The sequence below is a fragment of the Sorex fumeus genome, unplaced genomic scaffold (assembly GCF_029834395.1).
Source record: "Sorex fumeus unplaced genomic scaffold, SorFum_2.1 ptg000003l, whole genome shotgun sequence".
NCBI lineage: Eukaryota > Metazoa > Chordata > Mammalia > Eulipotyphla > Soricidae > Sorex > Sorex fumeus.
Window position 1 is genome coordinate 52,051,765 of NW_026606060.1, and position 16,132 is coordinate 52,067,896.

General features: G+C 43.5%; 1 protein-coding gene across 1 annotated transcript in view; it reads right to left on the reverse strand.

The window, feature by feature from the left end:
- The window catches only part of ALDH1L2 (aldehyde dehydrogenase 1 family member L2), a 53,821-nt gene that overhangs the window by 31,791 nt on the left and 5,898 nt on the right, over positions 1–16,132 (reverse strand). Inside the window, exons 2-10 of the mRNA XM_056116927.1 lie at positions 15,048–15,192; positions 11,971–12,205; positions 11,216–11,381; positions 7,955–8,056; positions 7,650–7,739; positions 4,686–4,820; positions 3,116–3,241; positions 2,129–2,220; positions 534–681 (exon numbers count right to left, since the gene is read on the reverse strand). Of these exons, the coding sequence (XP_055972902.1) occupies positions 534–681; positions 2,129–2,220; positions 3,116–3,241; positions 4,686–4,820; positions 7,650–7,739; positions 7,955–8,056; positions 11,216–11,381; positions 11,971–12,205; positions 15,048–15,192 (1,239 nt within the window). The remainder of the gene's footprint in view (positions 1–533; positions 682–2,128; positions 2,221–3,115; positions 3,242–4,685; positions 4,821–7,649; positions 7,740–7,954; positions 8,057–11,215; positions 11,382–11,970; positions 12,206–15,047; positions 15,193–16,132) is intronic.

The following is a 16,132-nucleotide window of genomic DNA, read 5'->3' on the forward strand; positions in this document are numbered from 1 at the left end:
GTAGCCTGCCCACAGGGCAGAGTCTGGCAAACTCCCCGTGGCGTACCCAATATGCCAAATACCAGTAACAATGATGGGTCTCATTCTCCTAAAGAGCCTTGAATATAATCTCAGGGCTAGGATGAAAGAGAAGTTACTGGGGCCTGCTTGAGGCAATCGACGAATAACAGGATGATTTGTGATTTGTGAATTGCTGGATTTAAAATGTATCTGATTTGTGTTTCAATAAAACTGTCCTTTTAAATTAATAAGTTTTTTTGGGTTTTGGGCCACCCCTGGCAGTGTTCAGGTGTTTCTCCTGGCTCTACACTCAGAGATCATCCCTGGTGGTGCTTAGGGGATCATATGGGATGCCGGGGATCAAACCCATGTTGGCCAAGTGTAAGACAACAGCTCTACCTACTGTACTATTGCTCTACCCAACCCTCCCAACTGTTCTCTTTAAAAGGCGATAGTATAGAAACAAATGACGAAAGGCACACCATTCATAGTAACTCTGTGATTTCGGTTTTAAACACCATGGAAAGGCTTACATAATCCACTCTTAGCTCTGCCTCCTGATCTTCTCCTCTGAGCTTCCTCACAACCTTTTGGATGAAATCTTCAAATTTAGTGGCCATATAGACATCTTCATTCTGTAACTGAAGCCCACCACATTTCTGCCTGATCTCTTCAACCAGCCTAAAAAAGAAGAGCCAGCCCATGTTACTTAACATTTTTTAAGGATGTAGGGGAACTGTGTTGTTATATTTTTCAAGGTGCTTTTAAATAAGACATATCACAGAGGAATGTGATGGTGGTTTTTTTTTTTAACTTTTTACATGGCTATAAAGAAAAGGACCAAGGCAAAACCAAAATTTGGAATTATTGCAAGGAAATAAAATCAGTTCCTTTCCTTTCAAAGTGTATTCAAAGAATCAAAAATAATTAAAATTTCCTGACTCTAAAGATAGTGAGAAATAATAGTCATATTGTTAATCATTTTCCCCAGACCATGTATATGACTGAAAGAAGCATTTACTCTGATTACTTGGCAGTTTAAGTTTTAGCTTAAAAAAATCTGCTATTTGAGAAATCAAATTCCTTTACTTCTGATAATGAAATTTGCTCTTGAAATGACAATTATAGATTTCTGGAAGAAAACTTCAGTAATGAACTACACTGCACAAGTACTGAACATATTCCTGAACATATAATAAGTGTTCAGTTAGGGTTATTAGATAAAAAAAAAAACAAATAAGCAGCATATTCATCAAGGACACTGCTTTATCAGGAAGATTACATCAAAGAAGTAGCATTCTTTAGCAGGTTTAATTCACAAGTGGCCACACAAAAAAAACCATGTCTGTAAGCTTCTCTTCTTCTGTTGAGGTCCTTAACTCTCCGCCATTGAGGGATCATTCCAGGACTCTTATTCTTTCAACTTGCTATGAAACAGGCTACCAAGAAATTCCCACCGTAGTGTATTATTGTGACTCTTGCAAATTGCCCAATAATCCTCATTCTAGCTATATCTTACTGTGTAATCTGAAGGAATAGGATAAAAAATTGTTTTGGGAGAAGTGTAATCCAAGTTAACATCCTGGATTAGATGCTACAGAAAAGTTTTGCTGGATATTAGATACTAGATATTTGCCGAATATTGGATACTAGAAAAAAACAGCTAAGAAATGTGAGGGCAGATTGTGAAAAGAAACAGACAATAAGAAAGTTTAGTTTTTAAAGTACTTAGAAGATGGTTAAGAAAAATCTCCTAATTAGTAATAAGAAGGGGAAAATAAATCTGATTGACCATGAGAAAGAAAAGCAAAACCAATAAAATATGCAGTCAAGAGGAATATAGTAATTGGAGTGGGTGGAATGGTAATATACATAACAAAGGATTACATATGTCTTTTTTTGGGGGGGAGGTATTACATCCAAAGATGCTCAGGGGTTAGTCTTTGTTTTGCACTCAGGAATTACTCCTGGTGGTGCTTGGGGGACTATATCGTATGCCAGGGATCGAACTCAAGTCGGCTGCATGCAAAGCAAATGCCCTACCCACTCTGGTCCCTACATTTGGCTTTTGATGTCAGTAGCAGAGGATTGTGACATAAGATAAGCAAAAAAAAATTGGTGGCTTTACCTGACAACATCCATAGAGCTTGCTCCAGATTTAAAGAAGTCTGTTGAGTTTTCTATAACAGGGACATTGCTTAAAATTCCAGCCCAGATGATCTATATATGCAAGAGAGACCTTAATGAGGGAAACACCACATGGAACACTGTAACAGAAATCACCTTACTCCCCTCTCTCCTCTTCACCTTAGAAATGTGTCCTGGGGGCGGGAATGATAGGGGGCTGGAGATAGCACAATGGGTAGGGTGTTTGCCTTGCATGGGGCCAACCCAATTTGATTCCCAGCGTCCCATATGGTCCCCTGAGCACCCCCAGGAGTATCTCCTGAGTGCAGAGCCAGGAGCAATCCCTGTGCATCGCTGGATATGACCCAAAAAGAAAAAAAGAAATGCGCCCTGACTATGTTTCTCTGCATCTCCGATGTAGCCAGCTGATGCCGTCGCACCAAGGCTGAGTGGAATGTGCTCACTTCACTTCTGGCCCACATCAGACCTCCCTCCCAGAATGCTCTGTGCTCTCTGGCCCTTCTTCCTTTATGGTTTTGGGGTAACAATTGGTGGTGTGCAGGGGATCCTCTGGCAGAGCTCAGGAGTAACTCCTGACAGTGCTCAGAAGACCCTTTGTGATCCAAGGATTGAACAGGAGTCGGACATGTTTAAGGAAAGCATCTTAACCCGGGTACTATCTCTCTTTCCCCTTTGGCTCTTGTTGGCTAGAGAAATGGAGGTGATCTTAAAGAGGACAGAGCCACAACCCAAATATCTTCACCTTTAATCCTCATGTTCTAGATTTACTCTAACCCCATGTCCACCTCAAACCACTAAGGTTATTTATGTAAATGAAAGTTATGTTTGCAAAACAAATTTCAGGGTTGGCCTCCCATTGTAGATAATACAAAAAGGAGGAGGAAATCAAGTCCCGGCGCTATGATTTTGAAGGCCATGAGATCCGTTTCCTCAGATTCAGATGATATGAAGGATATCACACGTTCACCTTGATGGTCTCCGCCACCTGCAGCTCAGCGACTGTGAGTTCTACTGTGGCCGTCTCCCCCGCTGAAAAGTATTGCGAGGCAGGAATCATTTTCCCATCTTCAAACTGCAGACTTCTCACCAACAGCTAAAAACAGCACCCAAAGAAGCAGAAGAGTTGAGGATTAGGATAATTCAATTGTGAGGTTGGGGGGAGAAGAAGTGTTAGATATTACAGAGACAAAAGGACTGACTTATTTGGAAAATACAAACTCCTGGATTAAAAGTATTTACTATTATGTGCAAAAGGACTGGAATGGTTTTGGGGTGAGGAGGTTGGGCTATGCCTGGCTGTGTTCTGAGCTTACTCCTGACTCTTGTGCTCAGAGATTACTTTTGGTGGGCTCAGGAGACCATGTGTGATGCTGTAGATTGAACACAGGTTGGTTGCATGCAAGGCAAGAGCCTTACCTGCTGTTCTGTCTCTCCAGCCCCTGGAATAGCATTTTAATAATGGCTGTAGGGAGGAGAAAGTCAAGTCTTGCAGGTGATACTCTCAATAAGATGTTCAGAAGAATGGACAATAAGCCCTGGAAACACTGACATTTGAAGTATAGGTAAACAAACTAAAACCTGCTAGAGCTCTTATATTCATACCATCATCTAGCCACTCTGTAGCATGATTGGTATTTAAATATATACATACGTGTGTGTGTGTAAATTTGATCTCATAAATTCCAATGGAGGCAGGTGCTATAATTATCCCTTTTATTTTTATTTTTGGCCACACCCACAGCAATGCTCAGGGCTTACTCCTGGCTCTGCTCAGAGATCGCTCCTGGCAGGGCTCAGGGGACCGTAGGGGGGAGTGGGCCAGGGATCAAACCGGGGTCAACTGCATGAAAGGCGAGTGCCCTCCCACTATAGCATCCCTTCAGCCCTTATTATTCTCATTTTACTGATAGGAAAATGGAGACCCAGTGAGGTTGAGTAATTAGCCCAGTGCCACACAGTTAGGAAAGCTAGAACAGGAATGAGGACTTGTTGGACTTCAGAGATCCAGCCCCTTGGTGCCCAGAGAGTCAGTGCCAGCAGCTGATTCCCTTTCGGCTTTTTCACTGGGAAGCTGCCAAGAGCCCCCCGCTGGCCAGAGCCACAGTCCCCTGCCTGGGCAATGGGCGTGGACGGAGAGGCAGGGCAGCTGGGGCTCCTGAGAGGTCACACGTGTCTCCTCTTGGCTCTGGCAGTGAGGAGATAGACAGACAGGCTTGCTCTGTTCACAAAAGGGAAACTGAGACTCTAGAGAGAAGCATCTTGCCGAAGACAATTCAGTGAAGATGGTGCACGGTGGCTTGCCCAGTGTCCTGATGGCTATCCAAGTCCTTTCTGCTGCATCACAAAGCAGACCGGGCCAGTCCTTGTTCTCATCAAGGCACGAAGAGCCAGCTTGGCCCCAGAGAAGTGGGGCACAGACCGCTCATACCTCCCCACTTCACTGCAAACTGGATAGTTTGGGAAATCCTTCCTTTCCTAGCTTGAGTGACAGAAGGAAGTCAGAAACAAACAAACAAACAAACAAAAAACCCACTTACGGCATTTCCATCATTACCAAAAAGCACAAGTCCGTTTTTGGTAACCAGACCAGGCTTCTTGGCGCCTTTGATCTCCAGGGGTTCCCCAGCAGGCACAGTACCATTCAGTAATGATGAGCCATAGAAAGTGACCATCTAAGGAAGAGATCAAGCACAGAGTGTGAGATGAGGGGGTGAAGACTGCTTTCAGGGGGTTGTACAAGATACACAAAAAAAAAACACTAAAGTTCAGATGATTGGAGGGAGGGTTGGCCATACCCAATTATACTCAGGGATCACGGCTTGTGGTGCTCAGGGAACCACGTATGGTGTCAGGAATTGAACTGGGGACAGGCCACATGCATGGCCAGTGTCTTAACCCTGTTCTATCTGTCTGGCCCCATCAAATAATAGATCATAGTAAAAGTGGGATAGCCCAGTGGGAGAAACTCTATCAACCCCCTAGAGGCATAACAGAAAAAAGAGATAGTCTGCGGCTAAATGTAGTTGGAGGGTTTCCATTCATTTTCCCTCCAGGCTGCAAGAGTAAGCCTTTACCTTCTACTCACAGTGAGAGAAGGGGAACGAATTAGTGAAACCGCTCTCACAGGCTTTATGGCTACAGGTAGGATTTGGGATGGGGGCAGGTGGAGCTATGGGATGAGTGGAATTTGGAGGGGATGGGAGCCTGGGATTTGGGAGTCATACCCAGTGATGCTCAGTGCTCACTCCTGACTCTGTGTTCGGGACTCACTCTGGCAGTGCTCAGGGGACCATATACAGTGTCGGGGATTGAACCAGGATCTGCTACATCCAAACAAGTGCCTTCTCCATTTGCCTTATCTCTCTAGCCCAGGAGTGGAGATTTTGGTGGGAAGGTCTGTGAGTATAGATCCAGAGTCCATGGGCACTGCAGACCTCCCTGTCACAATAGTCACATGCCTCTAAGCCTATCCTGCCTCTAAGCCAGTCCTCAGTTGAAAGTATTCTAAACTGAAAACACACTCCCTCCACCCCCCTCACTTTCAGACTTTCAGAAGAGTGCAGCCAGCCTACTTTAAAGCTGGTCAGAGTTGGGGCCAGACCAATGGTACAGCAGGTAGGGTGTTTGGCTTGCATCCAGCCGACCCAGGTTTAATCTTTGGCATCCCATATGGTTTCCCTGAGCAGCACCAGGAGTAATTCCTGAGTACAGAGCCAGGAGTAAGCCATGAGCACCACCGGTATGACCCAAATAGCAGAAAACCAAAAACCAAATAAAGCTGGTCGGAGCACTTATACCAGCCCACAACCTGGCAAATCTAATGCCAAGCCAGCTTTGTCATCAAGCCACTGACATGTTGAATACAGCATGTCAGTCTTTGACATGGCACTAGAGCAAGAGTCAGGCTGTGGGCTGTGCACTGTGGGCCTTCATGCACCCTGGTGACAGGGGGCTGCCACTGCCCAGCACTGCTACAAAGTCCAAGAAACCCCACTCAACTTGGGGTCCGCAGCTTTCCAGTCAAGTGGCTGGTTCCAAGTTCTGGCTCAGACAGGTCTTTGAAGGAGGTCACTGAGGTCTAGACAGGCTAAGGCCCCATCCCCTTATCAATCTAACAAAGCAATAGGCAAGAAAATGAAGTTCCAGAATCTGCTGGACTAGACTTCCAATTGCCAGCCCAGAAAAAGATTAAAAGTTCAAAGGCTAAAATCTGGAAAAAACCTGAGTACCGGAGAACAGATGACTGGTTAAAGAAACTTTGGTACATTTACACAATGGAGTACTATGTAGCTGTTAGAAAAGAGGAAGTCATGAAATTTACATACAAGTGGTACTACTTGGAAAGTATCAGGTTAAGCAAAATGACTCAGAAAGAAAGAGATAGACATAGAAAGATTGCATTCATCTGGGGAACATAAAGTAACAAAATAGGAGACTAACACCCAAGAATGGCCAAGAATAGTACCAGGAATTTTACTCCATGGCTTGGAGGCCAGCCACATGTGCTAGGGGAAAAGGGAGCTCAGATAGAGAAGGGAACACCAAATAAAGGTGTTGGGAGGATCCTCCCAGGATGGGAGAAGCATGCTGAAAGTAGGCTATAGACCAAACATGATTGTCACCCATTGCCTCTTTTGCAAACCACAACACCCAATAAGAGAGAGAGAACAAAAGGGAATGCCCTGCCACAGAGGGAGAGTGGGATGGGGGGGTGGGGGGTGGGAGGGATACTGGGATCTGTGGTGGTGGGAAATGGGCACTGGTGGAGGGATGGGTATTTGATCATTGTATAATTGAAACCCAAGCACAAAAATTTGTAAGTCTACAACTGTACCTCATGATGTCTCACTAATAAAAATTTTAAAAAAAGTTCAAAGGCTAGATTATTGTTGGTTTCACATCATCTTTCCCTTATTTTCAACACAATTGAACCCAGGGCTTTACCCTATACTGAGTTCCATCATTCCTGTTTCCAATTCTGTACTTTCATCCACTGCAAAAACTTCCTTCACTGGTTCCTCACTGAACCCATGCCTATTTTTAGGGAGGGGGGTTCAGGGGTCCTGTCCACATAGGTGGTGCTCACTGTTTAATCCTGACTCTGCACTCAGGGATCACTCCTGGTGGGCCCCAGGGACCATATGTAGTTTTGGGGATCGAACCTGGGTTGGCCACATATAAGGCAAGCACCCTACCCATTGTATTATCACTCTGGCGCCTGATGGCATATCTTTAAACAGACATTGAGGATGCACTGAGGCCCCCTGATCAAGACAGTGAAGGGAAGTTCTAGTTTCCAGGGATTCATGGATAGATAGATGGCTCAGGGAGGCAGAAAGGATAGATTAAAGGATGTGGAAGCTGCTGTCTCAAAGATAGGCAGGGTGTTGTTGGAACAAAGAGGGATAGCCAGCCCCTGCAGGATGCTCTGTAAGAAGGTCAGGTCTGTGTAAAATTATCAAATAAAAGGAGTATAAAGAAAATGAGTCCTTAGTACATACCTGTCCATTTATCTGGCTCCAAGCTCCAGGCATTTTATCATGACCCCGGATCCAGTTATGTAGGACTTCTGCAGACTGATCCCATGAAATCTAGGGAAGGACAAAGTGCAAGTTGAACCTCCTGGTGCTGAGTCTCAGAGGCAATGAGAAGGAGCTCTTGGGCCCATTAATGGGCAGTGCTGGGGCAAGTGGCCATGGAATGGTACTCTGAGAACTAAAACTTATTATACATTATTACAGTTATTATTATTCTATTCATGGAAGACCCTGATCTTTGAGACCTCTTAGTGAGCTGATATAAATACCTCTGCATTTTCCTTTTTCTGGATACCTTCGTAAGTTGCCCCTTCTTCTGGCTGGGGAATCCGAGGAGCTTTTCCATCAGCGATGAGCTGGACCGCTTCCACCTACAACCGGAAATAGGACCCATTGTAACCTGGGGGTCATTTGTGGCTCGATCTGTTTCCCAATGTTTCTTGGGAACAGAACTACAACATAGAAATCTGTCAAGAGAGTCAGATCATGATCATAACTATCATTTCTTTTATTTCATCTATATGCTAGGCAGTGTGGAGCCTCTGTAGGTAGAATATCTGTGGTCTATATTATTTTCAATTCAGCCAGGGAAATATTAGCATTTCTGCTTTATACCCAAAGAACCTGTTTGAGATAGCTTTTATGGTTCAAAGATGAGATCTGCAAAGAGGTCTCTCCACTCTCCCTACAAAGCATTCATTCTTAAAAACAGTCCCCTTGGGGTAGGAGCAATAGTATAATGGGTAAAGTGCTTGCCTTGCATCTGGTCAACGTGGGTTTAATCCCTGTCACCCCAAATGGTCCCCCAAGCCCACCAATCACTCAGAAGTCATTCCTGAGTGCAGAGCCAGGAGTAAACCCTGGGCACCACCAGGTGTGACCCCAAACCATATCACATCTTTGTTTCAAAAAATATTACCTAAGGGCTGGAGCTATAGCACTGCAGGTGCCTTGCACATGGCCAACCTGTGTTTGATCCCCAGCATCCCATATGGTCCCCTGAGCACCACCAGAAGTAATTTCTGAGTGCAGAGCCAGGAGTAACACCAGTGCTCTGCTAGGTGTGACACAAAAAGCAAAAAAAAAAAAATACGTTACGTCTCTTTGGAGAGATTTCATGAAAATTTCAGAAATGGAATTGTCTAGTCACTACGTAGTGTTTCTGCTCATCGTGACTCCAGAAAGGGATGCATTTGTTATAGTTAAGAAGTTGCACTCAATGCCTCTCTTGCAAACTACAGCACCCAAAAGGAGAGATAGAGAAGAAAAGGGAATGCCCTGCCACAGAGGCAGTGTGTGATGGTGGGGATGGGGAATGGGAGGGATACTGGGACCCGTGGTGGTGGAAAATGGGCACTGGTGGAGGGATGGGTACTTGATCATTGTATAACTGAAACCCAAGCACAAAAATTTGTAAGTCTATAACTGTACCTCATGGTGTTTCACTAATTAAAAAAAAAGTTGCATTTGGGGCCTGAGAGATGACTCAAAGGACGAGAGCACATACTTTACACAAGGCAGTCATGGACTGGGTCCCCGGCATGGGACGATCCCCTGAGCACCAACTTGGGAATAGTCCCTAAGCATCACATGATGGGGCCCCAAAAAACAATAAAGTAAAATAAATTTAGGTTCTTTTCTAGTTTAGAACACCTGGGATGGTTTGGTTTGAGGCTACACCTGGCGGTCACAGGGCTTCTCCTGGCTCTGCCCTCGGGAATTGGAGGGGTTCTGGGGGTCATACGTGTTGCCAGGGATGGAATGTAGGTTGGCTGTATGCAAATCAAGTGCCATCCCTAATGTACTACTGCTCCAGCAAACACCTGGGATTTTTGGAAAGCTAAAAATCAATCAGAGGTGGCAGAGTGATAGCACAGTGGGTAGGATACTTGCCTTGCACACGGCCTACCTGATATAGATCCCTAGCATACCATATAGTCCTCTGAGCACTGCCAGGAGTAATTCCTGAGTACAGCGTCAGAACTAACCCACGAGCATTGACAGATATGTGTACACACACACACACACACACACACACACACACACACACCTCGAAGAACAACAACAACATGATCAATCAGGTGGGCCTGAGAAATAGTAAGTTCAGTGTGGGGGGGAGTGCTTGTCTTGCATGTCGCAGACACCAATTTCATCCCCAGCACACATCCGGTCCCCTGAGCCCATTAGCAGTGATCCCAGAGTAAGCTCTGAATGCTGCCCAGTGTGTGTCCCCTCAACCCCAATTTTTAAAAATTGATTTGATTTCCTTTGTGATGTGTCCTGCCCTCTTTGCAGGCACCATTTTTACATGGCTTTGAGCTGAGAGACTCTCCCCTGCATGAACACAAGTTCTCAGATTTCTCTTTGAGCACCCACAGCTGCTCACCACCTGCCCCAAAGGAATGTGGACGGGGAGTCTACTCGGAACAGGACCAAGTTCAACAACTCATTCCATCCCACTGATTTGAGCAATAATACTATCACTTACAGGCTCTGGGATGGGTTGATCTGTACTTTCCAAGCCCAATACCTAGTTTCTTTACCATTAAATGTCACAAAGTCATGCTCTCCTTATATCATGATAACGTCCATCTCTGTTCTACTGCTTCCATCACATCAAATGCTGGGAAGACTTAATGGCGTAGAAAGAATCTTTCAATATTTCAAAGACTAAACATCTATCCTTACTTTATATATTGATTGAGCTTTTTTGTACCCAGAGACTAATCAAAATCGAAATTTTAAAATGCTCTTTTATGCCATCCCATAGACTGCTTTTAATGCTTTTAATACTTTTAAAGGAAAGTCAAATGACATAGAAAAAACTGCTGTCTGTAGATTGTTGACAACTATTCATTATAAATAAGATTTGGAGAGTCAAGTATTTAACAAAATCAGTGAAACAGGTTGATGGTCGCTACTTCATTCATTTACTTGCTACTCTGAGAAGCACAAACCAGTTTCATAGATTAAGAAATGTTAATCTAAATTAATACCACTGGTGCAATGGTACAGTGGGTAGGGCACTTGTCTTGTATGTGGACCACCCAGGTTCAAGCCTCAGCGTTCATATGATCCCCTGAGTCCTCCAAGGAGTGATCTCCGAGCACAGTCTCAGGAGTAACCCCTGAACACCACCTGGCATGACCCCAAAACAAACAAAATACAAGAAATGTTAAAGCTTATGTTTCCATCATAAGCATTTCATCATATTGATAAATATCAAATCTAGTTTTTGTTTTTCAGCTTTATATTTTTTGTAAAAATTTATGTGTCAAAATTCTCAAAAATGTCTCTATCTTGGGGCTGGAGCGATAGCACAGCAGGTAGGGCGTTTGCCTTGCACGCGGCTGACCCGGGTTCGATTCCCAGCATCCCATATGGTCCCCTGAGCACCTCCAGGAGTGATTCCTGAGTGCAGAGTCAGGAGTAATCCCTGTGCATTGCCGGGTGTGACCCAAAAAGCTATAAAAAAAAGTCCCTATCTTTAAATGTTTACCAATTCTTCTTGATGGTATAAATATACTGACCATGGCCTTTATTCCTTCAGGAAAAAGAAAGCGATTATAAAGTGCGTCCACTGTGTCATTGGGTTCCACCTCGCATGACCTCTGAAGAAGGATGGGGCCAGTGTCCAAGCCGTCATCAGCCCAGAAAACAGAAAACCCAGCTTTCTTATCTCCCATAATGAGAGTCCTGTGAAAAGAAGAGTTTCAATTTCAAATAGTGGTAGACTATGTCATCACACGATGAACTGATGATATGGCATATAAGGTCGCTACAATGGGAGCATAGTAAATCAAGCAACTATGAGACTTAACAGTGGAAGCAAAAGGTGTTAGTGTGCCCAAAAAGCAATACTAAATGGCACTGCTATTTTAGCCAACCTTGCCTCTGGAGTCTTGGTAATACATATTAATGATTCACACTATTCAAGTTCATCCCTACTGCTCTTTTTTGGCTCTTGGGGGTCTTCTTGCAATGTAGCATCAAATGATTTTGCTCACCGGATCCAATTCCTACATCACACTTGATCTGACGTTATAGAGAATAAGATAGTGGAAGATGAAACAGAGGATGCTTGTGGGCCAGAGAGAAAGTACAGTGGTTAAGGTGCTTGCCTTGCATCCAACCAGCCCAAATTTGATCCTCAGAACCACTTATGGTTCCCTGATCCCAAATCCTATTGTCCAACCCCCATCCCACCTCCCCCCCAAAAAAGGAAAAGAAAAGAAATATGACAGGAAAAGATAATTGTCTTTGTATTAAAACAAGAAAATCTCACCAGTTGATGGCAGAGGCGCCTCTGTGTCTGGGAAGGATGGATGGGTGATAAATGATGGAACCGTGCTTGGGGCTGTCAATCACATCCATGGGAATGAATTGAGTGCAGAAAGGGAGCACATTCAGCTCAGCACCCACGGATTTATATGCCTCCACCACCTCCCGGATGGTCTTGCCCTTGACTCTCCAACGAGGAAACTTGAACACAGGGGTTCCATCTTTTTCTGCAGCTAAAGCTGAACATAAAGAAGATGACGTTCAATTTTCTTTGTAAAAAGCCCATGCAGGTACTGTAGTGGATTCATATAGAATCATTTTACAGATTCATATTTACTAGTATAAGAGAGGAAGGAGAATTTAGATTGTGCCAGATTTTTTATATCACAATCCAGCCATTTTTCTAATGTGATTTTAATCTATATATTTAAAATATAATATATTTTAATTCAAAGGTTTGCGGTTAGTTTTGCATGAATGAGTTCCTCAGCACCAAAATTTTAAAAATGGGTGGGGATGGGAGGGCAGAGGTGTAACTCAGGGGTGTGGCTCATACTTAAATATGTGTGAGGTCCTGGGTTTGATTCCTAGAACTACCAAAAAAAAAAGAAAGAAGGATAGAAAGAAAGAAGGAAAGAAAGAAAGAAAGAAAGAAAGAGAAAGAAAGAAAGAAAGAAAGAAGAAAAATAAGAAAGAAAATAAGAAGAAAAGGGAAAAAATTGTGGCTAGATAATATTTGAGATTTTAGTAGTAGCCTTTCTTCTGTAGATGAAAAAGTGTATATTTGTAAGTAGAGTCATTGGAAGAACATTAGTTCATTTGATTTTAGATTTGGAACCAAGTGTTCATGTATCAGTATTGAAAGAGGCTCAGTTCTGAACTGCAAATTCTCTCGTGTTACTGTTTCCTGAGCACAAGCCCATCTAGCACAGGGCAAGCATAAATCAGAGAATAATCTCCCTGTCAAGACGTCTGATCCCAAAACCTGAGCTGGATTTGTCTAGTTTCTCTCCCAGATTCACCAAGTTAAGCAAACAGAAGAAACAGACCTAGACTAGAGAAGAAAGGCTGCCTAGACGGTTGGTCCTATGGAGGCTAATCCTGGCTCTTTCCTGGGGAAAGCTGCAATCTCTTCCCAAGGGAATGGTTCCACCTAACCTCTGTATGGAATTTGAATGGCCTCCAGATTGTCACAGACCATAGTTGGCATGAGGAAATACCATTTTCACCAAATACATATCTTTTACATATTAAGTATAGAGATTTACTTTCCATCTGTAACCTGAAGTAACTACACGTAGACAATTTCCGGAAGAATTCACTGGGCTTCTTTTGGTTTGGCTTTTTTCGGGACCATATCTGGCAGTGCTCACAGCTTATTCCTGGCTCTGTGCTCAGAGATCACTTCTGGCAGGGCTTGGGAGACCATATATGGTGCCAAGGATCAAACTTGTGTCTGCTTCATACAAGGCAAGAGCCTTACCTGCTGTCCTATCTCGCCAGCCCCTTCACTAGGCTTTTAACATCCATTTTGGGGTTTCCTTTCTCCCCAATCTGGCCATTAATACTCAAGACTCCTGGGGTGCTAGGAGGATGATGTCTCTGCCACAAAGCCTGAATCCTTAAATCAAAGGGAAGCCTGAAGGATTCAGGCCCGAGGGGTAGAGCGGTGCCTTGATCAATCCACTGAGAAAATTTGGAAACACTAGTAATAATAATGTTCACAAAATGCCAATGTTTGTAAACTGTGAACAACTCAGGTGTTAGAAGAGAGGAAAATTTGCTAAGTGTTAGGGAAAAGATGGCAAAACTTGAGAAAAAGTTGTTTTGGAACAAGAATGACTCCTATGCTGGAGAGAAAGAATAGGGATTAAGATATTTGCCTTGCATCCATCACCCCATATGGTCTCCTAAGCACTGCCAGGACTGGTCCCTGAGTACAGAGTTACAGAGTCAGAATTAAGCACATAGTCCGGTGTGGCATAAAACCACAAAAGTAACAAATTTAAAAACAAATGGTGGGGGCCAGAGACATAGATGCTTGAACATAGCATACCTGGGTTCAATCCCTGGCACCACACACAGTCTCCCGAGATTGCCAGGAGATATCCCAGAGTGCAGAGCCAGAAGTTAGGGCATGTGGGCCCAAACCAACAAACAAATCAAAAGAATGACTTCTAATCTAGTGATTAATTCCATAAGTATATATGTTCTTTCTTGAGACAACTTTTTTGGTAGTGTTTCTTGAAAAAATAATCCTTTAAATGCAACATTTTGGGATGTACTAACAAGAATTAGGAAAGTCCAAGAAAGACTTTCTCTGACCCCCCCCCCCAAAAAGTTAAAAATAGGGTCATCAAAAATCATTGTTTCTAACTATTTCTTGGATCTTACCAGTGATTTATGAAGATTCAAGTCATAAGTCAAGATTCTTAGTGATCAGTTCTGATTCCCTATCTGTACTATTTGGTAGACTATTTCTATCTAAGTGTTTTGCCCTATTTTTTTAAAAAAACAAACTGAAATTGCAAATTAGAATTGTACTACAGGTTTGCTTTGAGGAGACCCATTCTTGAATAGCCAAGCAGCCACTGACACAGTTTGTTGCAAGATAAATAAATTTTCTATGAACCCTCATCAGTCTACTATCACTGGGTATTTCCTTCCTTCGTATTCCTTAACACCTTCATCAGACAAGATTCTAAATGTCCCTTAGCACCTGTAGAAAAATCACAAAAGCAGTTCAGGAAAAACACATGCCTGGAAATTCCTCTCATAGACCTGGTGATTACCTTGAAGGTAATTGGAAAAGTTCTTAATATCGGAGCCTGGCTTGTCTTGGGGATCCATAGGGAAGGGTGACCAGGGAATCTGTATCTACCATGTCATTACATGAGTGCAGGAAGATTTTAACTGGCAAACTGACAGTGTGCATAGGGCAGAGTCGGGAGGGGAGGTGTGCATTCTGGGTCCTCGGGGCTGGAGGTAAAGAAGTGGAGGGAGTGAGTGTGAATGCAGATGGGGGCATGAGCTGGGCCGGAGGACGGAAAGGCCAGTGCAGTTGTCCCAAGGTGCACTCACCCAGCGGGTCAGCTTTCCCATCTTTGTCTGGAACTGTGAACACACCCACAACGTGGTGGCCCTGTCTGCAGAGTTGGTTGTAGACTTCCTGTCCAAACAGGCTCTGGCCAATGAGGGCCAACTTCAGCTTATTTTGGAAATAAACCTGTAGAACAACACAGTGATGAACAACAGATCAACCATAGTTCTGTGAATCCAAGTCCATCATGAGTAGAAGACATGGAAACAAAGCATTCTCTTACAGTTATACAAGATGATTTGAGGAGTATAAGACTGAAAGGCCTACACAATAAAATTTGTCTGTTTTTGTTTGGTTTAAGGGCTATACCAGCTGTGTTCAGGAATCTCTCCTGGCAGGGCTCAGGGAACCATAAACCGGTACCATATGTGGCACCAGGGACCAAACACAGATCAGCCACATGCAAAGTAAGCTGTACTTATCTGCTGTACTTATCTCCATCCCTGTCTGTCTGGTTTGGGGAGAGGTTGTACCAGGGACTAATCCTGGCTCTGTGGTAGGGGTTACTCCCAGTGGCGCTCAGATGATCACAAGGTGCAAGGGGTTGAACATATTAACGTATATCTTTGACCCCACCCACAAGATAAAAATTCTAAGGGCTAAGATATAGCTCAAAGTACTGGAGAACATGCTCCCAAATTTGATCCCTGACACCTCTTGTTTCCACAAGCTTTGCTGGGAGCAGCCCTCAAGCACTGACCTGTAAATAGTCCTTAGCGCTGTACAGGTGTGGTCCAAAAATTGATTTTAATGTTTTGAAATACAATGAACCCAGTTACATTATATTGATACACAGAGAACAAAATAACAGATGAAGAGAAAGACAAAAAAGAGAAGCAAAGAAAAGTTTCATAAACACAATCCATACAAAATGATGGCAATCAGTTCCTTCATTTCAATACACCCAAAAATGGATTTAGAAACTGTGACACACACACATACACACACACATACACACACACAAACACACACAATTGAACACTACTTGGCAATAAGATGAAATAATGAAGTTCTCTGTAATGTGGCATGAGCTACAGGGCATTTTGCTGGGTAAAGTGAGTCAAAG